The sequence below is a fragment of the Podarcis filfolensis genome (genome assembly GCF_964270895.1).
Source record: "Podarcis filfolensis genome assembly, chromosome: 5".
Lineage (NCBI taxonomy): Eukaryota > Metazoa > Chordata > Lepidosauria > Squamata > Lacertidae > Podarcis > Podarcis filfolensis.
The window spans coordinates 41,519,191-41,544,910 of NC_139608.1; the positions used below are offsets into that span (position 1 = coordinate 41,519,191).

Genomic DNA, 25,720 nt, shown 5'->3' on the forward strand with positions numbered 1-25,720 from the left:
CAGCAAAATCTCTGGTGCAATCATGATTCCAGGATCTGTATTGTTTGTTTCAAGAGCAGTGTTAGCACCAGTTAAATGTTAAATGCATACTTCAACCACGCATCAGTGGCTCTAGAATCAAGCATATGAATAAAGGTCCAATTAAAGCAGAACAGGGTCCTAAAAGTGTAAGCCTACTGATAGTTCTCAATCATCCAGGCAATGCATACTATACTTTTATATTTTAATTCCATGGGAACCATTGCTACTAATGGGTTATGCAGCCTTAAGACAACCGCATGAGTGGCTGTGAATGAAATATATGTGCGGGAGCCAGGTCTATTATTTATTAAGAGAACGGATAGGAAGAAAGCAACACTGGTAGATTCTCACTTCTAGTTTATTGTCAGAAGTTTTCATGTAGAGTCAGAGGGATACAACTATGACCAGATCCATGAGTCCAATATATGGCATGGGGAGCAGCTTCTCAGGGCATCTGGGTACAGGGGAAAACCCTCCCAGGGTCACATTGGCTTAACCTCTATGCATTTGTGATGCCCTCTGCAGCTCTCCCATTTCCCTGCAGCACAGTCAGGGTCTGATCACTCTCCAAACACATTCAACCTCACCATAAAAAAGGAGGAAATCCCATTCTGAAATCAAGAAGTTTGGAGCACTAACAAAGTAGTGGAGTGACTGCTGAGTTTGCCCAGGCCAAGCATCCAAAAGAGCCTAGTGTCTACCCTCCAACATTCTCCCCCTCCACAGCTGGGTGCAAACAAAGTCTTATACTGAGTGACCCCCACAAGGACATCTAGCTGTGTGTGGGACGTGTGGTGTGTGAGAAGCTAGAAGCATTTTTGGAGCTGCTGTCCATTGCCAGAAGTGGTGGCAGGCTTCGCCCATGGTTTGGACACCTGTTCATTGGGCAGCCCAGTCCACTGACCCAGTGGTTCAGTCGTCTCCCCCTTGCCTTCTCATCTCGTTTCACAGAATGGCACTGGGGACTCAGAGAAGAGGTACCGAAGCTCCAGAACCAAGAGGGTCTCAGACATACATATGTGGGGCCCAGGTAGCTATTTACAGAAAGGAGGGAGAGGGAACATGCAGCAAGGAGACAACTTGTGCATGCAAGTGATAAGGTGATGCTGCAAAACACCTGTGCACTAGGGAAGTGGGTCAAATATTGCAGGGTTCCATACCCACCTCGGAGTTTTCATCCTCCTTCCTCTTTCTTCTGTTTGCCAAATGTGGTGTAAGGGTGAAGGGAGGGGTGGAGCTTTGGTAGCCAGGGCTATATTAAATATTTACATACATAATCCCAAAGATGCTTATTGGACTGGGATGAGCTGAGGAATTGAGGAGCCAGAGGCCTCTCCACTAAAGCACCTCCAACATCTCCCATCTTCTGATGCTCTCCATGATCCCTGGTTGAACTGGAAAACCTGTTGCAGCTGGCCAGAGGTGGCAAGGTGCAGTCTTTCAACTTTGGAAGACTATATTGTTCTCAACAGGAAATGTGCTGCTATCCCACCAGAGGGGGACAGTGCTGCTGCCTCACCTCCTCCTGTGGCTCCATACAATGCCCCTGTCCCTCTGTTGCCTCAAAAGGATCCAGCGCATGAGGCATGTGCCCTAGTACAGAGTCCATCCTGGAATCTGTGAGAGGGCACGTCTCTGACAGTACCAGCACCCTGCAGGAGGGATGGGAGGGTGGGCAAAGCACTTGCAGTGGCCCCACCACAGCACTGTGGATGTTGGATGCTCAGACCATGCCTAAAGTGCCAGGAGAATGGCATGCACAGCAGCAAGCAAAAGACAGGAGCTAGGATGGGGGGTCAGTGCCAATGCAGGAGGGGAGAGGACAGTGGTGCTCAGGGAAAGGCTTGTCACAGGGTCCCAAAATCACCAGTTCCCCCACCCCACCCCACCCCACCCCATCTCACCATGCTGGGCTGATCTTTACTGGTCATTTGACCTTGAGCAAGAGGGTGCATTCGGACAGGGTATTTGTGTACCTGCAGCTTGTGAGGACAGGACTTGGACAATGACACATTTGGACATCCCGGGGAGGGGGTGGGCAGGGGTGTCCCCAGGAGCCCGCAGGAAGTGTCAATTCAGGTTATCCAGGTTTTGAGCCATGGGGAGACTGGGCTCATTTGGGGCTGAGGCCAAGCATCCTCTTTAGAAGGACTTTGCCCCCCGCTGGTTGTCACAAGCCCCTCCTCAGGGGTGTCACAACCCTCCTTGCCGGCACCCCAACCCCCCTGGGGCTGCTCAGAAGCGGGTGCTCTGGTAGCGCAGTCTGCGGATCTCGGAGACACCGTCGTCCCGGCAGTACAAATCCCTGCCGGGACTCTGTGCCAGTCACCGGCCCCCGGCTCCCCCACCCCCGCCGCCAGCACTGCTGTTGCTGCTGCTTGAGCTGCCAGAGCTGGAACTGCTGCAACGATCCTCATAGATGGAGATCTCGATCTGTGGGCAAGAGGATAAGGAGGACACAGGGAACAAGGAGAGCTAGTAGCCTCGCGCACCCCTGTTCAGCAGCCACAAATGCACATAGAGCTTGACAATGCTGTAGGACAGGGTGGGGAACCTCCAGCCCAGGGGCCAACTGTCCCTCCAGATCTCTCCATCCAGCCTTTAGGAAACTCCCTAGGCCATGCCTCTTCTGGGATAATCTTGCTGTATGCCCACCTTGAGTTCTTCTGTGTGTATATAAACCTCTGATTTATGCTGGAAGAGTCCCATCCATCTTTCACCCAGCTTTGCCTCTGGCATCACCCACCACTAGCAAGTAGCCCTTGGGAGGTTCCCCATGAGGAAACGAGGCCTCAGACTGAAGAAGTTTCCTCACCCCTGTTGTAAGACATCAGCTGATCTGGTAAGAGCAAGTTCCTGACTGTTCCAACCTCAGACAGTTTGGCATGTGCAGCTGAAATATGAAATGACAGCGCACCTTTCAGGCAGTTGCTCTCTCTCAAAGACATGTTGTTGTGCTTCCACAAGTCAACTATGCACTGAATAAAAATATGCCTCATCTGTTTTCCTCTGACATCAGGTGAATTCTTCTACAGAAGAGGTTGGCATCCTGTGTTGTTGGAGCTTCTGCTCACTTCCACTTATCCCTCACCTAGAAAGAACAGGTCCCAGAGGTTTTCTGTTTGCCCCACCTCTTTTCCCAGGAAAACCCGCTCTTTACTGCTGAATTGGAGCAAGTGTCAGTCCATGTAAAACCCAATCGATATTTGCTCCGATTCAGTGGTAAAGAGCTGCATTACCCCAGGGAAAGTGGCATGACAAGCAGAAATGTGGACGAGCCCTTAATCTGTGGCTTCCATCCCATAATCCCAGACTATTGGCCAACCATGTTGGTTGGCGCTGATGGGAGCTGGAACCTAAGAACATCTGTGGGGTGACAGGCTTTCCATTCCTGCTGTATGATATCACACAGAAGGTGAAAGAAGGTTGCTCCATAGTCATAGTTTCATATCTGTCTAATTCCACTCCCTAACCACCACTTATCTAAGCCAAATAGTTGAAAGCGTGCAATGCTTTATTAACTTGGGAGTAAGTATTACTGAACTAAGTGAAACTTATGTTTGAAAGAGTAAGCAGGCACATGATAAGACAGTTAATCTTTCCTTACACAAAAAGTAGTCGTTGCCCCATGAATGTATTGCATGCTCACTCTTGCAGGGACAGCCCTAAAGTTATATGCTACTGCCTTCCATTATGAGATGTTCTTTGTAACTAAAAACTTGCACCTGAGTTTGCTTTTACCTCTTCCCTCCCAAATCTCTCATTTTGTGCTGTGTCCCCTAGATTGTGAGCCCGAGGGCAGGGACTGTTTTATTTCTGGTCTTTGCAAGCCTTTTTCATCTGAAGAGCAAAGTTTTAAAGCTCTAAACAAACACATCCCAAGTACATCCTTTATAATCCCTACGGTGTTTTGCTGGTGTTTTTGAAGGCTAAAATACATTTTGCTGACGAGTTCAGGAAACTGTGAGTCCTGGCAGCACTAGAGGCAGCAGGAATGCTTGGTGGGTTGGAGGGAACACATGGGCCTTTCAGTACCCACTTCTTCTTGGCCACCACATCCCTTCAAGGGAGCAGAGCCAGAAGCCGCAATAGCTGGACACAACCTCTGGTGAAGGAGCTTGCCTCCACAAAGACCAAAAACCTCTGGCTGCTAAGCATAGGCCTGGTAGCCCCTTTGGGAGCAAGGGTCGTTTCCTGTGGCACTGTGGTGAACCTGGGGAGGCAGCAACACCAGCAAAGGGAATTGGGGGGTTACTTTAGACATCACTGTCGGCACACTGTGCCTCAAACCAGCTGATCCCATCTGCTGAGAGCAGCAGAAAAGTGAGCAGCAGTTAGGAAGGGTCATAGCTCAGTGGTACTGAGCAAGATGGGACAATGGTCTGGCTCCATATAAGGCAGTTTCCTATGTTGCTAAAAACTTCAGCCTTATATTGCCCCATTTCCCCAAACTCTTGTCAAGGGAGCAGAGTCACACAATGCTATTGTTCGAAATATCACTGATAGCACTTGGGACTCCAGATTTGTTGCTGTGTAGAGTAATATCATCTGCCTGTAGATCTGATTTTATTTTTGTGAACTGCTTTGAGCCACTGTGGTTAGAAAGCAGTAAACAAACACTGTAAAATAAGTAAGTAGACTAAGTAGCACGATCCCACAACTTCTTTTTTGAGCTTGAATGCTGAATTTGGAGCAGTGAATCTCAGCTGGGACACAGGAAATGGTCGTGTGTGTGTATGTGTGCGTGTGTTGCTGAGAGTCATCCACATGGGTAAGAAGAGCGATCTGTATGGTGACCATATCTTCCCCTTTCCCCTTTGGTGCTAACCAGGAAGGATACAACTCGCATGCCCCGTTCCACTGGGTCTGTCAGCAACAGCCCTCGAGGAGCATAGATTTTCTCATTCTGCTCTTGGATGTACTTGGAGATCTTCTTCAGAACCTGGTGAGATAATTGGACAAGCGTTCAGCAACTATTTGGCGAAGATGTAGCCCCAGAGAATGAGACACAAAATATAGGGAAGATGATCCATTTACTGGGATCCTCTGAAGTTCTTGGATTTACCTACTTCAAGAAGGAAAAGGTGTTTCATGAAACCGCAACAGATGAAACACCTCAATAACAGAAGCTAGTGTTGACCTAGATATCCCATTCCCAGTTTCAGTAATCTCTGATTGATAACCATCAATCTTTGAAAGTTTCCCAAGACAAGTCACTCTATTGCCTAACTGTGCTCCTACACAGAGCATGTTGCCCTACTATCTGCCTGAGAACATTTTTTGTAAGTGAAACCAAAATAATTATTTTAGCCTCTCTCCTACGCTATTTATGTGCCCCTGTGAATGACTGCATCGCATCTTGAATGCATGGGAGCCCAATCTAAATTAGCTGAAGACTTCAGAGAAAGGTAGAGCTACATTCAGATGAAATGTATAAAACCTGAAGGGAGAGCTGTTAAGTGTACCAGAATGCTCTGCTATTTTGAATATTTTCCCAACCCTGGAAAATAGTGAGTTGTCAAGTCTGACATTTTGAGCAAAACCTGTGACAAAGAAAGCATTCCCTACAGCTTGAAACAGGCTGTCAGTTTAAATCATGTACCTTTCCCTTTTAATCCTGCTCATTATTCCCTCTGTTTCTTATGTTCAGACATCAGTACCACTGCTTATGAAGCTAAGACAGCTATGGGCAAGAGGGAAGTATCAACAGGCTTCAGGAAACTCTAACTTTTGTAGAAGTATAAAGAATCTTTAGGGGGGGAAAATATGGGGAACCCCAAAAAGAACATGTTCAGTGGCCATGGAATACTATTGCAGCATGTGGATGGGGGGAGGAAAACTGATTGGGTGGAAAATGTAATGGAGTATCCTAGGGAGGGTACTGAACAGACTGTCACTATATCGCAGGAAAAATTTAATTGCATACCAGAAATTTTGGTTGTCACAGTTAAAGTGCTGTGGCACAACAAATCTACTTTTAAAAAAAGGTCCAGACTTTTTGCAGGAAGGAAAGTGATGAGGTAGTTCACTAAAAAGTGTGTGATGATGGTCCGTTGACAGTAAGTGATATAACCTCCTCACAAACAATTCAGGAGGAATGCTCAATAAAGAGAGGATACTGCAAAATTACCCTGAAAACTTTGTGCTAGTAAACTAGGATGAGTGCTCAATAAACAGGTCATCTGGAGGAGCCCAAGAACATTCCACACTGCAACATTTTGCTGCAGGTCTCCCTGGTTCTATTCTACCAGAGCTCTCTACTAGGCAAGGATATTCAAGGTCATGCCTACCTGCTGTTAGAGATAAGCAAATTTCAGATGCAACCAGGAAGGGGGGGGGGACTCTAAAGAACAAAACCAAAGAATGAGGATGTGTCCACACTGGGCTTCTCTCTCCACTCTTGAAACTCTACGTGTTCATTATGTGCAAGTAATCCTTCAGTCCATATGCGTGAGCAAAGTGTTCACTGGATTCCTGCCATCAGCATATCAGACAAAGCTAAAAACTCTGCCAGTGCGACCTCATTGTCTACATGATCCTGTGTTGTGTGGGTTCAGGATTCAGATCACATACTATCACAATTAAGTAAATAAAAGCAAGTATATAAATAAAAACATCAGCTTGGCATTCTAATTTCTGGGTGCTTCAGCACCATATGCACCAATGCATAGTGTCAGTTTGCTACAGCTTTGCTACAATAGTTGTGATCACAACATTTTTGGATGGTAACCCTTTATATCCTATTTAGTTCAGTCCTAACCCCAATGATGTGGCGCTCTGGGTTAAACCACAGAGCCTAGGACTTGCCGATCAGAAGGTCGGCGGTTCGAATCCCCGCAAGGGAGTGAGCTCCCGTTGCTCGGTCCCTGCTCCTGCCAACCTAGCAGTTCGAAAGCACGTCAAAGTGCAAGTAGATAAATAGGTACCGCTCCGGTGGGAAGGTAAACGGCGTTTCCGTGCTCTGCTCTGGTTTGCCAGAAGCAGCTTAGTCATGCTGGCCACATGACCCGGAAGCTGTACGCCGGCCGGCTCCCTCGGCCAATAAAGCGAGATGAGCGCCGCAACCCCAGAGTCGGCCACAACTGGACCTAATGGTCAGGGGTCCCTTTACCTTTACCTTTAACCCCAATGATTCACAAATTGAGATTATTGGCACAAGAAGAGGTTGGACAGGATATTGTTAAATATGGGAGAAACAAGGAATCTACATCTTATGAACGTGGATAATCAGGTGGTTCATGTAACTTACACACTCCATATTGACCAATCAATATTATATAACAACAACGTCAATTGTTACATCACAATACAATGCATGTTGTGGCTCCAAACCTTCTCATAGCGGGTCTCCATGCAGAGGAAGATGAAGTAGGCTGTGGCACAGGCCAGACATCCCTCCAGGTAGGAGCTGCCCCCTATTTTCTCAGCCTCCGCATAGAAGTTGTTGAGGGTCTTCACAGTTTCTTCAAAAAGTTGCCGCTCAATCTTTGGTGAGGAGAAAAAAAGAGAAAGAATGCCATAAGATGGAGGGACCACTAGGGGCGCATAAGAAGATGGCTGACAATAACATCTCTCCGACCCACACGAGGTAGATTGGAGGCTGTGATGGGAGTAAATAGCCTCCCTACCCCCCCCCCAGGATTGTGGTGGGGGACTGCCCTTGCCTGCTGTGCCCTATACCACCCCCGAATTTGTGGGGATGGGGGCACTAGGCACAATGCCCTCCTGTGGGATTTTGGCGCTCCTGGACGCCGTCTCTGATCTGCGCCACTAGCTGCAAGAACTTCAAAAGAAACAATTTGGATGAAGCGAATGCACATATCTCAAGGAAGAAGGGGGAGTAAAGACTGCTAACAGAAGAGATCTCTGATAAAACAAGACGAGTCGGAGGAACAAGTATAAATCATGAGAAGATACTCCAAGACTCGGTATGGCAAAAGGACTGATGGGGGAGGGGGGAAAAACTTTCCTTTCTTTCCTTTATGTGATTAAACAAGAATCCCCCCCCACAAGTCAGAAATGCCGTTTTAAGGACTTAAGCTGTGGATTTAAGGCTGTGTGGAGATAAACTTTCGAACCAAAGCATGTTTTAAGAAGTGCGGGGAATGTATAAGGGCTTTGGAATGACGCAGTTAAAAATTCCGTCGCCATATTGGGAAGTTCTGTCGGAGGACTTAAGTCTGAGAGGAGAAATAGAGAAATAGAGCTGTTTTTATATTGTGGGTGAAACTCCTCAGTGGGACTTAAGAACGACAGTTCTGTAATTAATGATGGAAAGAGTGCTGTTATCTATGAAGGCGATGATATATGGAAACCATCTCGATTTGAGGATTGGAGGAACGGAAAAATTCACACAGGATTATTATTGGTGTTTATCGGCTTAAGGAGACTATCAGAAGAGATCATAAAGAAAAAAGAGAAAGTATATGAACAAGATGTGATGTGGAAACAGCAAGATAAGACTGGATAGAATTATGAACTTTGTTTGGACTGATTTGGACATTAACGCAGTGGCAAGAAGATGATCAGAATCCCCCTTCGGATCTTGAAATATGGGTTCCCTCAACAAAATTTAAAATTCGGCTTTGTAATTCGGAATTTATGTGATGTGATTTGATTTGATTGGCCGGTTAATAAAAATTATTTTTTTAAAAAAAGAATGCCATAAGATGTATGCACAGGAGGCCATTCCATTGTTTATGGCACCCATCTTTCACCCAGTGCACAATAATAGATGCTATCATGGAGAAGGGAGCATCGGAACAAGAGCAGGTGCACTGTGGAATGGAAGTGTGTGTGTTCAGATCTTTGAGCAAGATGGTCTGCTATGCATTTTGCATATGCTCACAACAGCTAACAAGTTAGAATAAATCATAAAAGGAAATGAGGCATACCCCAGGTGTTTAAGAAGGCAGCCACTCTGCACAGCTTAAGATTTCTAGAGCATCTGAAACATCATTGGTGCACTAACACCTTGCTCTCACTGGCATCCAGACTACAATGCCTTCGTCTGACATAAGGATTTGTCACCTGCTTCACCAGTCAGCATGAACCCTGTGAGAAAACTGGCTGTACCCGGCTGTCCAGCTCTGGAGGGAATTTGGTCTGGAACTGGCAGATGGTCCCGTCACTGTAGTCCCGCTGAACAAAAACCTTGGTGGCCAGGGAAGCACTCCGCCGTAGTTCTTGGAGATTGTGGACCTGGAAGAGCAGAGGCAGGTGGTTACAACAGGCAAAGGTGCCTTCTAGAACAGTGGGGGAAGCTCACACCATACCCTGATGCCATGCATCTAAGGCAGGAATTTGTGGCCCTGCAAATATTGCTGGATTACAACTCTCTTTATCCATTGTTCATGCTAGCAGGGGTTGGTGGAAGATGGAGCCCAACACCGCCTGGAGGGCTGCAGGTTCTTTACCCTTGCTCTAAAGAGTCCCTGAATCTACATTGACTTGGATACAAATAATTTTTTAAAAAATAGTTATGATTATGGGGTACTGTTATTGGGTTGTAGTCAATGCTGCTCTTCTCATGCAACTGATTTGTGCTTGTGCAATGGAAATATCCCCTTCTCTCATCTCCCCTTCAGCCATCCCCACAAACACTCTGGAGTAGATTTTGAGGGTGCAGGGTGAGAGGGGAGGAAGGTGAGTTACTTTGCACAAATGGAACATGGTTTGCACAGGTTTGGATGCCACCCATTGTTTTTTTGATGCGTGCCACTCCTCATTGAGAGCACCATCTCAGAAGAAGCATTCCCTCCCTGCTTGTGCGAGCAAGAAGCAAGAATGACTCTTCTAAGATGGCGTTTGACACTTGCTTGCATTTAAAGAACAGTTGTTTTGATCTGCTACTTAATTGGAGGGCATCTCTTTAGTTGACCAGGAGGCCATTCAACAGCTGTTTAACCAATTCAGCATTGCAATCCTATCCAAAACTGATTGAAAATATGTTCTATGAGACTGTAGTTCACAATATTGGTAAGCCTTGCTGCAGTGGATTATAACACAGTTCCTTATCTCTTCAGCATCACCTTAGAATACTAGTAAGGGTTTTAGATTTGGAAATGCAGTTTGAAGGTTAGACATGGAGTAAATTCATACATCCATATTCATTAGCTAGTAACTTAGATGTGTAAAACAGTCATCGTAGATCAAACATCATGAAGCTTTTATATCAAAACAGATAGCAATTTCCGACTGAGGCAGTGCACATTATTGGCTGAGAACTGTGCAACATCCATGTGTGAATCAGCTCTCCTATTGCATTTTATGGGCTATCCCTATATACAAGCAACATGTGCCTGCTGCTGTTGGAGCAAGAGGACTATCAATGGAACTTGGCAAGATGCTCTGTAGTAAGAAATGGAGCAGGTTCCCAAGACCATCAATGACTGGAAAACCTGAAACTCTGGGGTTATATATCTTACAAAGAGTGGGGCTGGCAGGAACATATAGGAAAGATCACAGGACGACCTCAATTGAAGGGACACACCTAACAAAGCAAGAACAAGTTTTTCCAGAATAAACCACAGAGGGTTTTTTTGCTCCCCAAACACTCTTTCTTCCCCTGGTTGCCAGCCAACTCTGAGACTGGATTGAGCTGAATGTACAGACTCATCCCACCTCCAGTTTGAATCCCAGCCAGCCAAAGACACAGATTAAAAAGTAAGAGCAGCAGATCATGCATGGTAAAAAGGTAAGAGCCTCAGGCTGATATGGAGTCTAGCCTTTGCATCTGTCTCCTTATTTAACGTAGGCTCAAGAACTAGAACCCCAAAGCAAGATCCTCCATAAACACTGCAGACATCTGTCACATAACTTTAGGGAGTAAAAGTGTGTATCCTTCCTGAGGCTAACCCATTATAAACATTTTTGTTAAACACTCTGAGTTGTTCCAGCCGCCCCTAGATTTGTGACTATATGAATATAACTTCATAAACTGCCAGCTTGTAGCTGACTATCCCCTGGCAATTCTAATGGGCGTTTCCTTTCTGGTCCTATTTCATCCAGAAGGGGGTGGGGTGGGGGTGTACACACATACACACACACACACAACTGCGCAGTGAGCAGTGTGCCTCAATGACTGGAGCATTAGACTCGGTGTGGGTAATCCTGGGTTCACGACCCATTTCTGCCCTACCTTATTGTGTCACAGTAATAATTAAACTGCATAAGATGCATGAAACAATACATTGAGTCGCTTGTTCCTAACAATTATGCTCAGCATCTTTGTCTTTGTCATGCCATATTACTTTTTGTGTTCTCTTGACACTTTCATTTCCTAAACCCAGATTATCTAAGCCTTTAAAAACCTCATGCAGTTTCCTTCTTCATGAAGTATCCAAACAGTTCTGAAAAATTACTGGTATAACCAGACACTTTTCTTTATTCTTTCGAAGTGTCCTGGTTCCATTTGGAGTAAGGTCCACTGCGTTTGACCCATGCAATGATGTATCGTATATGTGAGTGTGAACTAAACTGTGGGTAACCAAAATAAATTTAAAAAATCCTATTAATTCTGTATTTCCAGCTATACTTATAATTTGTTCTGCAGCAGAACTAAATTGCTTTTGAAGGAGATTGCCTTTTCTCCAGAAGCTTCCCAAGCCCTGCATACAGACTCCCAAAGACACAGTTAATCAGACAGAGAGGGATAAATAAGCAAGCTTAAAGAAATGGAGATGTACAAAATTTGTGTCAGAAGAAAATAAGCTTGGCACTACCTATATTTTTCTGCATTGTACTGCATTATTTTTCCATCTTTTTGAAACACACACACACACACACACACACACACACACACACACAAACACACCAATTCTGTAAAAGCCCATTCTCTCTATATTGCCTTTAATACCATTAAGGTTTCTCCTGTGTTATAGAGCAGAGGACATGGATAAAACCAGAGGATTTTCAATAACCAAATTATATCTTCAAGAATTGAAATCACAAAAACAATTTGGAAGAATAACTTAAAGCTATGAAAGATTTATGAATGCATGGAATATCTATTACTTGATAAAGTTAATACATGTTGTTTGATTCAGTATGGCAATAGGATTAACACAATTAGAAGCTATACAGAAAATTGGAACTATTTAATAACTTTCTGGAAAAATCAATTTAACAAAAATATTTTGATGGAAACACGTCATTTTTGAGGGTTTGAGAGTGTGAGGATAAAATACATAGTTAGGTATGGAACACCTTGTTGTTATTGAGGTGTACTTCTGTATCTTGATTTTCCAGGTTGTAGGACTCATTGGTTTACCAATTATTTATAATGGAAAATGCTGAATGAGGATGTGACAAGTCAATAAGCTATTAACAGAACAAGAAAGTGCACTTTTGGCAAAAACTATTTTAAAAAACCAGCTATCTAGCTGTTATGTGCTCTCAAAAAAACTTATTGAAATTTACTCAGCTTGAGTTGAAGCATAGCAGGTCCAAAACATTAAAACCAACACTGAAAGATGTAGAATGGAGTAACAGAAAGAAAACAGAAATTAACTGCAGCAGTATATGCCAACTGACAGCTTGCAAAGTCCTGAATAGGATTGCTGGGAGTTAGAGCTGTGTGATGGATAATCCAAGAGGTGGCAGCAGATTTTGTGTCTCAAGCTATTCCTCTCCTATTTGTGACGAATCCCTGAGTGATTAAGAATCGATATGGAACTGCACACCTCTTAGCTCCAGGGTCCATCCCACTGCCTTTAGTTTCTAATGAGCTTTGTGGAATTGGACTTAACTGTCAGGGGTCCTTTACCTTTACCTTTTTAAACTTCTGTAGCTGGCCAGTATATATAATCCAGAAATCCTTTCAGCCCAGTTTCAAACCTTCCAAGAGGCATTTCAGATCCCCTGGGAAGCAAGTGTAGGATAATCTGTCATCCTGTCTGTTCACAGTCTGATGCTGGCTTTATCTAGGGGCATGATGAAATCTTATATTTCTTCCCAGTTTGCAAGCAGCCCCCACCCTGTCTGGCAGGGAGAGCACACCTTTCCTTCCTATTAGACATCTCCTTACAAGACTTCAAAAAAAGGCATGTCTCAGGTTCTGACCTCATTAAATTTCCCACATGCTCTGTTATATTGGATCTCGGGTGCTCCATATTAATAAATCATCCTAGATGTTGAGAAAGTCAGCAGTTGTTTTCTACCTGGATTTCGGAACACCCCTCGTTTTTTTCAAGAGGGTTTGGGCTCAAGTCAAGGGTTATTTAATCTGAGCATGTGCAAGATGGGAGTCAACCGAGGTCCTAACCTCAGCAACAAGGGCTGCGATGCTGAAGATCTGATGCTGGGATAAAAATTATTGACTTTCCTAGCAGGAAGTGGAACTAGTCTACTCTGCAGGGGAGGGGTTCGGTGCGCACCGTGTGCTCAGATGCTTTGGGCTTTTACAGGGATGCCTTGCTGTGGCGTTAATAGCAGGCTGCAACCCCCCCCCCCCTCCCCGCGCGCGCGCCGCACCACCCGCATTTAGAAACTGCCGCCTTTCCCCTAGTAACAACCTTTCGGTAGTTCCCATTCCGGCTCAGACCATTTTCGCCTGCTCGCTGCTGCATCTTGCCTCGGTAGCAGCACAACAACGACAGTAAACAAGACCTTGTTTTGTGGCGCTGGAGGGGGAAGGTGAAGAGCATAGGTTGTGGCGAACAGCCCTAAGGGATGGATTTGAGGTGTAAGATGAAGGAGCTGACTTTGGAGAGCTCCTGGCTATAGGACACCTGGAGAGATAGCGCTGCTGGATCCCCGTTCCCCCACCTTTCTGCTCTGCTCTGAACCCCACATAGGAGCCTAGGAAGCTGCCTTATGCTGTGCCACATAATTGGTCCATCTTAGCTCAGTATTGCCCACACTGGCTGGCAGTGGCTCTCCAGGATTTCAGGCAGGGGTCTCTCTCTCTCAGTCCTACCTGGAGGTCCCAGGGCTCTACCACTGAGACCTTCCACACTGAGCAATGTGTTGGGGGTGGCTGCCGGTGATTCACAAAGCTGGTTAATGGGACCCACACTTAAATCGGAGAGTCATATGCCACAGGTGGTCTCATCCTCCATCACCAGAGCCACATGCCAAGGACAGCCTGGGGAAGCATCAGGGGTGCTGCTGTCCTCGCCCTGTGGCTTCCTCTTGTCGTCGTCCTGCCCCTTGCCTGACGCTGGCAGGTACTGCCATGAGACTCCCTGCGCTGCACCCAGAGAAATACACTGCCTCAGCCACTGAGCATAGCGAGGTCTCATTCTCTATTAGCAATGCCCTGCCTTGTTTAGTGACCCAGGATTGCGGAGCAGGGGAAGCGCCACTCTGGGGAGGGAGCCATGACGTGCCAACCACCCTAGCCCCAGACACACGCCGGAGGCTCTCGGCGCTGCCTTTCTTTAACCCGCGCTGAAGTCGGAGGCACAAGGGACTTCTGGGGCCTGCAGAACAAACCCAGGGGATGCGGTGCCGGAGCAGCCAGTCTCGGTGAGGGTCGCCTGGTCTGGCGATCTCCTACCGCACCGGGCAGAAACTAGGCAGGCAAAGCAGGAGGAGATGCTTTCCGGCGGCTGCCATGATTCGACAGAGCTTCCTCCTGTGTTTTGTGCTTTCCCCGCGCTGCTCACCTCGGTTGCCATGTTGTGCTGCCAGCGTGGTTGCTCCACGCTGCTCCGGAGCCCGGGAGTCCGAAGCCGAGGCTAGAGCAGGTTGGTGACGAAGGCTCCTCCTTTCTCAGGAAGCCGACCTAAGGGCGATGTCCCTGTTGCCGCAGGCGGAGGAAGCGCTCGGCTCCCCGGAGCTTGTTGCCACCGGCAGGGCTGGGGCGGCGTCCGCGGCGGGGAAGCGGGGTGGGCAACGGGCGCGGAGAGTTCTGCGCTGTCCTTGGTGCTGGAATTGGAGGCGCAGGAGTCGGGGGCAAAGCGCCCCGCCTAGCGCTGTCCGCGGTGCTGACGACCCGCTCCCCCAGCGCGATCCCCTCCTCAACCGCTGCTTCGCTCGCCCCCAGCCTCAACGCTCAGGCTTCCTCAGTGAATGGCATCTCCACCACAAGGGGAGGGGGCGGGCTGCCTTCGTGGGAGCCGCATCCCCCCAGGGCGTCCCCACGCTGGAGCGCCGGGCTCCGGCACTGACTCGCGGGAGGGACGGCGAGAGGCGGAGCTGTGCAGAGCAAGGAAAAGAGCAACCGGGCTCGCGCTCGTTTCCTGCTTGTCCTCCGAGAGCCGGCGTGCGGGCTACTTGGGGCACGTGCCATCCCAGCCTCAAAGCGGGAGATAGCGCATAGCTTCGGGTCCCGGTGTTGCTGGCGGGTGTTGTTGCCTCCGCTTCCAGGGCAGTTCTCTTTGATGGGGAACGCTTGGCCCCAGCTGCCACATACCCACCCCTCACATACCAAGCCTAAGGGAGACCTGGTATATGGTGTGGGACTGACTAATTGGCCGCACTAATGGGCACTTAGGGCACAGCGACAGAAGGGCCTCCTTCAGAATAGCCCTCCCTGGGGTGGCGTGTCTGCACTATACTTGATCCTCTATGCTTACTGTCTAGAACTGGCCAGGGAGTGTTCATCTTCGGAGGGAAATGTGTATAAAAGCATTTTATGATTTCTGAATGTTTATTTGGAATTAAAGATAATGGGGTTTTCTCCCTGTTCCAGGGAATGATATTCCCCAAACAGGACTGAAAGATACCAATAAACCATAATTTTTCATGAAATTAAATATACTTGTATCCCCTCTCTTGAGTTCACAATTGGGCAACTTTAGATGCAGTGCCCTTAGTTAATAGTTCAAACTCAAGCCTGCATCTCTGGGCCTTGCTATCCCCTTAAACTTGCAATGTTCACACCTTGAGAGATTTTCTGTACCTTTGCTTTGACCATTTGATTAAAATAATAATTACAGTTCCTGGTGTGGCTTCTTCCACCCTTGGTTGGATTTTCCCTTTTACAGTACTTTTAAAGGTACAGGAAGTTTCCTGGCACCTGGAAGTAATAGCCCAGTTCTCATATCACTCCTTGACCCACACTCCTCTAATCTCCAAAGCATCTTTGCCTGTCCTCACCCTTTCTCTTAACAGCACAAGGTCCCTTATCCTGTTTTACGGAGTTTGCCTGCTCTGCTTTCTCCTTAGTGCAACTTCCAGGTGACCACCAGTCACTGTTGTCTCAGCTCCCATCAGCCCTAGCAAGCATGGCCATTAGCCAGGGATGATGGGAGTTGTAGTTGAGCAACATCTGGAGGGGCCAAATGTTCTCCACACCTGCTTGAGGCAATATGGGAGCTTTGTTCATAATACCTTTCTCACTGATTAATCCTTTTCTCAATTCACTGTCTCTTCTGCTTGTCCTTTCTTTAGGGCAAAGGTTGTGAACTTGGCCCCTTCAGATGTTGTTCAGCTCAAAGTGCCATCAGCACCATTAGCAACCCAGGAATTATTGGTATTGTAATCCAATAACATCTGGAGGGCCTCAGGTTCATCATCCTTGCATTAGGATTTTGCCTTATTTCCTTATCCTTCCCTTTGGTTTCTCAGTTCATGCCCACTCTACTCTGCGTCAGGATCTGCTCTTTGTCTTCTTTACCTCCTGGGGCCTCTTGCTATTCAGCTGCTCCTTCAAATGTACTCTGAATTATGGAGTTCAGTGCTAAGGAAAAGGCTGGATTCTGCAACCTCTATGAATTATGCACATTTATTATTTTCATGTCTTTGCTTAGTTTGCAGAATTTATTCAGCAGAGATAAAGAAGGGGCAACGAGCTATATAGGGTACTGAAGACTTCATGGAATATAAACAACATGGGTATAATTTCTTCTGCCTTATGTGAATCTTCCCCCACCCAAGCTGAGCTCTCTAGCCCCTCATAGAAATTGGCCTGCTTATGAACCTTTTACTGTTGTGTGTTCTGTCTTGAAAATTGTGACTGTTTCTGAATGTTCCAAAACTTCACATCAGCAACATAAGGGAAACAGAGATACATGCAGATAGCAGGAATAGTTTAGCTGTGCATGTTTCTGCGATATATATGTGCTACCTTTAAGAAAAAAAGGAAAGAAGGAAGGAAAATAAATGCTTAGGTCTAAAAATATAGTGTCATTATGTGCTACTTCAGAGAGACTTCAGATATGCATACTTATACCCAGACACACACATATAAATATCAGCCGCAAGCCTAATTCAACCCTGTATACACCTGCAGAAGAACCACACCCAACTCTCAAGCCAGGATACTTGCTTCTTCTGCCTCACCCTGAAGACAAACCTGTCATTCTGGCCCTCCTCCATTCTTCCCATCTCTTCCCAATTCATACAGCCCAGGACCCTGTCAGATGCATTGTGCAAAGGCACCAGAAAAATTTCTCAGAGGATCTTGTCGTTCAGGCAAATTAAAGGAGCAATATGGATTGCTGAGATGCTTCTCAACCCTGCAGTTGAGCACTTCATCAGCAGAATGGAGGCTTGAGAGCCAGTGGTAATCCAGCTGTTTGCTGGCATGAGCAGAAATGCTGCATCGACCTGAGCAGATGCTGGGCATGCCTGGCCCAAAGCCAACGATGATGCCTAGTGCTTGGAACCTGTAATTATCTGCAGAGGAGTTCTGCTCTGGAAATGTTTTAGTATCTCTCATTGCCATTCTGTGCAGCGCTCCCCAAAGTGCAGCCTAAAATTTCATTTACGGATCTTCAGACATGGTGTGTCTCCCCACCCCACCCCCCGAAAACTGAAGATTTGGAAAGGAAACTCAGGCTGCACATTGGAGATCACTGCACAGAATCACATCAACAAGAAAGGCTGAAAGATTAGCTATAGCTCAACGAGAGGAGCAAAACTTCTGGAAGACTGAACAAAGTCTGGGCTCATTAGACCTATGCAGGCAATTGGCACAGTCTGCGGTATGGGGAAAACAGAGTGGGAGGGTGGCTGAAGAGAGATACACAGCTAGGGTGCTTTGAATCCAGTATAAGGAATTGTGTTTGGGAAGGAAAGCAAGTTGGGAAACTGTCTTAGGTCAAGGCAGTGCCTTATACTCATAAGTCAATAATTGAAAGACCTGGCAGACTGGGTTAAGCACATCTGTGCTCACTCTAGGGAAATGATGGTAAGATCTCTGGCAGTATTATTTATTATGATTAGGCAGTATGGCTTCAAAAGGATTCCGTTCTCTAGCTCTTGGAGACGCCACATTTTCTGTTTATGTAATACTAGCAAGAGTATTTGCTGCTTGCATACAAGATAGAAGGTGGATGATGTCATTCAGAGTAAAATGACAAATAGCATGTGTAATGGTTATATGGGGTTGCTCGTGCGTAAGTTGCCGCCACTCCTGGCTAGGTTGCCTGGTTAAACCTTTTCCTGGCTGGACAGCCCTTCACTTCGTGGCTGTTTCAGTCGCTAGCAGAATCCGTCAGTGGGCGTTTCTTGAACTTCTTCCAGCAAAGAAGTTCTTTGACGCCAAGTCTATGCCTACTTTCCCTGCGCGGAAGTCTTCTGCGCAGGGTGGGTGTGGGTAGCGGAGGACCTATGCTCTCCCCGCTGGTCTCCGGTGAAGAGTCCTGGAGCCCCCTCTCCAATTCCCCCATCCGCCCCCCTTTATCCCTGGTGTTACGCTGATTTCCTTCCCCAGCTGATGAGTTCCCTCTCTCCCTGCTGGGCCCTTCTCCGGCATCGCTTGGGAGCCTTGCCTCCACTTCTGGCTCCGATGTCAGTTCCCTGACAGCATGCATTTAAGGATGGAAGACATGTTACCGTGTGATATGCACCATGTGCCTTTTATGGCATATCATAGATAGACCTCACAGTCAATGTGCATTGGAGCTTCGCAGGGTAGCATAAGCAAAAATGATAGGTCTCTTCTTTAGGGAGCTTACAATATATGTTGTCTCCTCTGGCTGCATTCACACCACAGATTTACAGCAGATGACTTCCCCCAGAGATTACTGACAACTGTCATTTATCCCTCACAAAGCTACAGTTCCCAGTGCCCTTGCCAAGCTACAATTCCCAGGAATCCTGGGGGGAAGTCGTGTGCTTTAAACATATGATGTATACACAGCCTCAGTCTGTAGGCATGTGTAATATCTATAGAATGCTTCTAGGAAGAGGTGAGGGAACCCTGAAGAACTCGGGGCACTCCATTATGTCCTGGCTTGGGATTGAATCTCCTTGCACCTCAGATCACTGGGAGGACCTAAGGCAAGCCAATGGGATTTTTCCATGGCGTTCTAAAAATAAGTTTCCCTGCAGGACCTGAGCTGCCTTTGGGAAGGAAGCACGCCTCACAAATCACTCATGGTACTCAGTGGAGAGAGGAATCTGCCAACATCGGTGCTTTATGGCAAAGAGTAATTGTGCCTGCTGCCTAATGGACTCAAGCCAGTCCTTTTAGGTCAGGATTGCTGCAGTCAGACATGCTGTGTCTCGCTATGGAAGGGGACTGGCTGTCAGCAAATTGCATTGAATTTCATGGAGGAATCTTGCATTGTCCTCAGTTCAAAGGGTACAAAGACACAGCCGTCAGTGGAACTACAGTGATTGGGGGGGGAATAAGGGGAATGAGCAACAAGGGGCATCTTCATCCTATATTTCTCTGTTTACTCATGCATGCAGAACATGCTGGTATAACTGTTTTTTTCCAAAGGAGGAGGAGCTGGCATGTGCCTGAAGTCTGCAGGGTGGCTCCCTTTCACTATTAGCGCTACTAATTAATCAGATGACATTCTGCAGCAGAAGCTTAAGTCGATTAATCTACCAAGAAAATTGACTGAAGCTCATAATTCTGCCTGCTACTGATACAGCCACTATCAGCCCTATTTAGTTTGCATGTGGTATGAGTGGCCTGGCTTCTGCCTCAATTGGAAAAGCAATGGGAGGCAATGCTGACCTAGCTACTTCTCTGCACTGAATTTTTAAAAATGTACTAATGGAAATAATACAGCAGGGAAAATAATAACAGAGGTTGTAGGCCTGGAGATGCATGCAGCTAGCCTGGGACTGCTTCTCTTATGGGTCAGAGCAGTCCAAAAGCTGACTTTAGAACCTACAGTTGGCAGAATAAAAGCAGTTTGTTCAGTCCAGATTAGAGAGCCGGTGGCAAGGACTCTGATGTATTGGCACGAGCATCCTGAAATGCATTATCATTTCGCTAAGGTCCCTTGCAGATGACCTGTTTCTTGAGCATTCATGCTGCCTTGTTTGCACAAGTTTGCAAGAACAGGACTATTCTGAATTGTTTGTGGGGAAGTTATGTGATAGTTGTGTCAAGCAAGTATTATTCCACACTTTCTGGGGCATTTCCCCCATCACTCTCATTGTCCCAAAAACCAGCTTTGGGGAGGAGGAAGTGGGTTTGCAGTGCAAAAGATGGACTCACTGGTTTGTGATTGAATCCCACCCCAAAACAGCAGAAGTCTGGAAGAGCCCTAAGACAAGTGACAAACCAACAACAAACACAGACATTTTTCTGCTCCTTACAGAGGCTAGATAGAAGCTTGGAGCCAGCTGATACTATCTGTGTTTCAATCATAGTATTATATGCACTACCAAGGAAGTCCATTGCAAAAAAAACTTGATCTGTCCAGAAAATGCCAACTTCTCAACATGACCACACACATGTATGTGGCATCAATTTGATGGGGATCAGTCGCCCTTGATGGAGAGAAGCCAGGAAAAGAAGCAATAATAACAACCAACACCACCCAGATGCCTAGAATCACAAGAGAACTAGTCCGATAGGAAAGAAATGTTCTGAATCTAAAAATAAACCATCCATGAAATGTTTTTAAACTGTGTCATCTTCTCTAACTGGGTAGGTGGGGAATATGCCTGCACACGACAGGGATCCTAGCCAGTGATATTCAGCTCTGGGATGTGATTAGCTTTTATTTTCTCTACGAGTCATTTGACTTCTTTATTCATTTTATTTTACTGACATTCGCTCTAGGGACTGATGATTGTATGCAATGTTTCATATTAAGATACTTACTTTGTTTCAGAGAATGCCAAGCTTCTCCCTTCCAGCATGGCATGGCAGCCATCGCCTACTGCAATCACCCACGGATGCATCAGACAGAACCTGATTGTTGCCTTCAAAATTAGTGAAATCAGGTGATGCAGTAAAGATGCAGTCCAGTGAGGTTGTGTGTCACAAAATCAGATGCTGCCTTCTGGCAAGTGCCAGAATATCAGGGCAAACAAAAGGCAGTAGGAATTGCCTTGTCCACAAGTGTTAAATGTTCTCTTTTCAGCAGGACTATCTGCTATCCTCACTCCATTCATTGCATGGGCAAATTGGACACTGCACCACCAACCTCAGTCTACTGTCAACCAACTCTCTGTCTGCCTGCTTTCTTATTTACAACTGGTTAGGAAGTGGGTTTGCCTTTCATTTAGATCTGGTTCCACCTATTGTTGGGTCTGCCTCTCTTCTGCCTCACCAATCCCAATGGGCATCAACCATCACCGTACTGAGACAGATTGACACAGAATTTACATACTAGATTGGGGTTCCCATTCAGAACCTCCTGATGCTCCCTTTCAAGGGTGCCAACTCGAATAAAATACAGTGGTACCTTGGGTTACAGACGCTTCAGGTTACAGAAATAGGACCTCGGGTTAAGAACATTGCTTCAGGGTGAGAACAGAAATCCGGCGGCGGCGGCGCAGCAGCCCATTAGCTAAAGTGGTGCTTCAGGTTAAGAACAATTTCAGGTTAAGAACGGACCTCCAGAACGAATTACAGTGGTACCTCGGGTTAAGTACTTAATTCGTTCCAGAGGTCCATTCTTAACCTGAAACTGTTCTTAACCTGAAGCACCACTTTAGCTAATGGGGCCTCCCGCTGCCACCGTGCCACCGGAGCACGATTTCTGTTCTCATCCTGAAGCAAAGTTCTTAACCTGAGGTACTATTTCTGGGTTAGCAGATTCTGTAACCTGAAGCGTATGTCACCTGAAGTGTATGTAACCCGAGGTACCACTGTAAGTTCTTAACCCGAGGTACCACTGTATTGGAGGGGACAGGTAAGCCCTGTCCCATATCATCGATCACAAAGATGCAGCGCGCACACACACAAACCATTTGCATGGCAATGCCCATCAACTTTGGGGGAGTCTGCCCCCTTCAAATATTTTATTGGGGGGCCAGAGGGACTTCGGCCCCTAGGAATTGGCTCCTATGCTCCCCTTTTTTGTTTCCCCATAATAGTTCAACTTCCACTGTCCACACCTTTCTGTGCCACGTGTGTGTCATCCTCTCTATGACATCATCCAGGAGCCATCTCCCCCAGCTGGCAAAAAGGATGTGCTGTGTTTCTATGGCAACACTTCTGCCTTTGGATGTATGAATTAAAAAAAAAAATCACACTCACACATTCACTGTGGTCTGCCACTCCTTTCTTGGAGCAGAAGTAGAGGGCTTAACAGCTTTGCCATTGAATCCTTCAATTCTTTTTCTGCAGAGGGGGAAACGGCACCCACATAAACATTGTGCCCTCTGTATTCACATCTTAGCTGCTCTCTCTTTTCTTTAGCACAGTGGTGATGACACCTCAGGAAACAAAATCAGCTGCTGCATTTGAGCTTGTCCTCAACACAGGCAGAACTGTGCAGGAAAAGGACATCATTGAACTTCAAGCCTATACCCCCACTACTGGGCTTCCCAAAAGCAAGCATCTCTGTAAATAACATTGAACGACTGACGGTGCCCCCAGACTCCAATTCCAAGGAGAATCTATACTGCCTCCTTAAGGCGCTGTTTTAGGGGAGGAGAGCTTTCCAGCAGATCTGGCAATAGCATGCAAGCTCATGAATATTCAGTCAGCGGATTAGAAGCCTGTACTGGGTCTACAGGAAGCAGAGAAGTGCAAATGAGGATATCGAGCTTCTTGTTACAAAGTGGGCCACATAAGTCAATACACCCTACACAAGCTAGCTGAGGCTTTTCCCGGTGACATGAGAGTTGTTGTTTTCTGTGGAGATGCCAGGGCTCTCACACTTTCTGCAGGCAAGGCTTATGCTCTGCTATGGAAATGTGTCCGTTCCTCTCAGTTGTGCACCCCAGGGAAGTAGGCACCATCTGAAATTTGAGATGTTTCTAGATTTCGGAGTCTCCCAGAACCTGACAGTGATCGGACACAGGAGACTAGGTCCTAAACACAAATACACAAGCCCAACCTGATCTAATTGGTTTCATTCAACCTTGCATTCAACTTCCTTACTTGTTTGCATTCAACTTTCTTATTTGTTCTGCTAACAGAGTGCTGTTACAGAGCATGGATGGGGAGCTTGTGGCCCTCCAGGAATTGTGGGGCCCAGCAACTCCCATTAGCCCCAGTCAGCATGGCCAACAGTCAGAGGCGATGGGAGTTGGAGTCCAGCAACATGTGCACCACACCTGCATTTTGCTGAAGTAGATCATCTGGCAACATCTCATTCTGTGGTTTCCTAGAAACACCCCAACCCAACCTTTTCCAAAGCTGGAATGGAGGAATGAGTGGAGCATTTGTTCACCCACACCTAATTACTAATTTTCCCCTCGAGTCTTAGATCAGATACAATCTGTTTCGACAGAGTATGATCTCTGAGTCTGTGAAACATGATTGCATTAAATGAAAAGAGCAGGATAGTCAGCAATGAATCTTCCCTGAGAAAAAGGCCTTCTGGGCTCTCCCAGGCCTATGTGTGCCCTTGCCTCCTGCCCAGAGCTATCACTCCACTGCATTGCTCCATCCATCACTTACCCCAGGCACAGAGAAGCAAGCAAGAGTCAGGCCTTGTATAGGGCTGGGATGGAGCCAGTGAAGCTGTTTTGTGCATTATTGATTCCACTACTGTGCCCTGGGCTCATCACTTATCAAGACACACAGGGCAGCAGGGTGATGTGAAAATGAGCCACAAACAGATGAGGGACCCTCCCTACCCTAACACAACAGTCCATTGCAAGACCCATTCATCAGAGGGAACAGAAGGAGTCTTGGTCAAGCCTCCAGAGACAGATTGACCAAGGCACTCATTCAACTATTGCTCGCAAGTTCCCCTCCCCACTCCCCATCCATCTGCTAGACAGATATGGAGGCCCATGACAAAGACTCACACTGTACCAGTGTCAGGCACTGTCCTTAAAGGATGCTCCTGACTGGCACATCTCACAAGCAGTGCCTAATGACCCCCTTCTGTTCAGGGCTGCCAAGTTGCCCAGAGAGTGGGAATGAGCTGAGGGGCTGAGCAAAGACAAAGGCAAATTTCCACTGCCTTCTGTAATCAGCAATGTGGATTCCATCTGACACGATCTAATTTCCTTCCTGATACCTTCAAGACAGCAAATCCATCTATGTACCTTTCCTAAAAGCCAAGACAGAGGACATGATGGTTGAAGATAAGTGTAAATGTCTCGAATAGTTTATGGAAGGAAAGGAGCGATGTAATTATCTGAGGTGAGATGATCCACCGAGCTTAAAGTATGGAGTTCAGAATGCAAGTAGGCACCATAGCCAGAAACGATAACTTGTGAAAACAGTCTCAACCGTGCTTTTGCAATGCTAGTAGAAGAAATTCAGGTAGCTGGAGAGAAAGAGACGAGAGTTGAAAGTGGTTTGAGAGAGAGACATCAGCACCTATAGCTTACATGCTTATTTCCTTTGTTCCATTTGTCCCATGAGTTGATTAAATCTTGCAAATGTTTTTAAATGTTTCAAAAACCTGCAAAGCCTGTTTGAACAAAAGCACTAATAGGGGTGAAATATAAACCTTTAAACTTGTACACCAGAGGCAAAAGAGAGCTGAGTGTACAGAATTAAGCATTGCTCTCTCTTTTAAGTGAATTCAGCTCTTGGGAGGGGTGTGTTGAAATAATCATTTATTACTAGCCTCTCAAACTGGTCCCAGCACATTAACTGGAAGTTATTTCAGTGTTTGGGCTCCTGGTATAAGTGAATGCTTGTTTATTTATTTTATTTTGCTTTTTTAAAAACCCCTTTCCTCTAAAGAGCTCAAGGGGCATACCATGGCTCTTCCCTTCTCTGTATTAACTCCGTATTAACACAACATTCCTGTGAGGCAGGTTAAGCTAAGAGATGGTGAATAAGGATTTATGTTTCAGGTTTAGCTGGTCTGAGGTTTGGGATGTTTTAAAAATTAAGTAATTAAAATTAAAATTAAGTTTGAATTGTATCCTGTTTCTTTAACTCCTTTAAAAAAGGTCTTTTGTCAACATTACTAGTAGCTGTGCCACACACCCTTGTTATCACCAACACACACTTTCAACAAAAATAAATAAATAAAAAACATAATGGAGGCACCCTCAGTCGAACCACTGGCACCTCTTAGACTATGTAATTGTCCGAGCTGAAAATCACTGTGACGTGTTCCTTACCAGAGCTATGCAGTGCCAACAATTGCTGGACAGATCACCGATTAATACACTCCATAATGGCTATCAAGCTTATACCTCAATGTAGGCTTCAGGGAATGAAACCAAGGTGCAAAATGAACACTCAAGCCCTTCAAGGTCCTATTAAGTGGAATTGCTTCCAAAAGACTCTTGAGGACCCTGACAACACTGGACCAAGCCAAAATCATCCATTTTTGCAGCCTGTGAACAAACTTGGATACCAAACCAGGAAACACCAGGACTGGTTTGATGAGAATGACAGTGAGATTGAATGCATTATTGAGGAGAAAATGAAGATCTAGCAAAGAGATAGAAACTGCACCACTAAGAAAAA

General features: G+C 46.2%; 1 protein-coding gene across 2 annotated transcripts in view; it reads right to left on the reverse strand.

Annotated features, from left to right (window-relative positions):
* Nucleotides 1-361: 361 nt before the first annotated feature.
* GOLGA7B (golgin A7 family member B) overlaps nucleotides 362-25,720 on the reverse strand; it is a 35,655-nt gene continuing 10,296 nt past the window's right edge. Inside the window, exons 1-5 of one of the 2 annotated variants that reach the window (XM_083615300.1) lie at nucleotides 14,631-15,200; nucleotides 9,097-9,222; nucleotides 7,354-7,506; nucleotides 4,862-4,963; nucleotides 362-2,454 (exon numbers count right to left, since the gene is read on the reverse strand). In XM_083615300.1, the coding sequence (XP_083471426.1) occupies nucleotides 2,347-2,454; nucleotides 4,862-4,963; nucleotides 7,354-7,506; nucleotides 9,097-9,222; nucleotides 14,631-14,642 (501 nt within the window). In that variant the 5' untranslated portion in view covers nucleotides 14,643-15,200 and the 3' untranslated portion in view covers nucleotides 362-2,346. Of the gene's footprint in view, nucleotides 2,455-4,861; nucleotides 4,964-7,353; nucleotides 7,507-9,096; nucleotides 9,223-14,630; nucleotides 15,201-25,720 lie in introns of those variants that run through there. The other variant, XM_083615299.1, reaches the window with a different exon arrangement.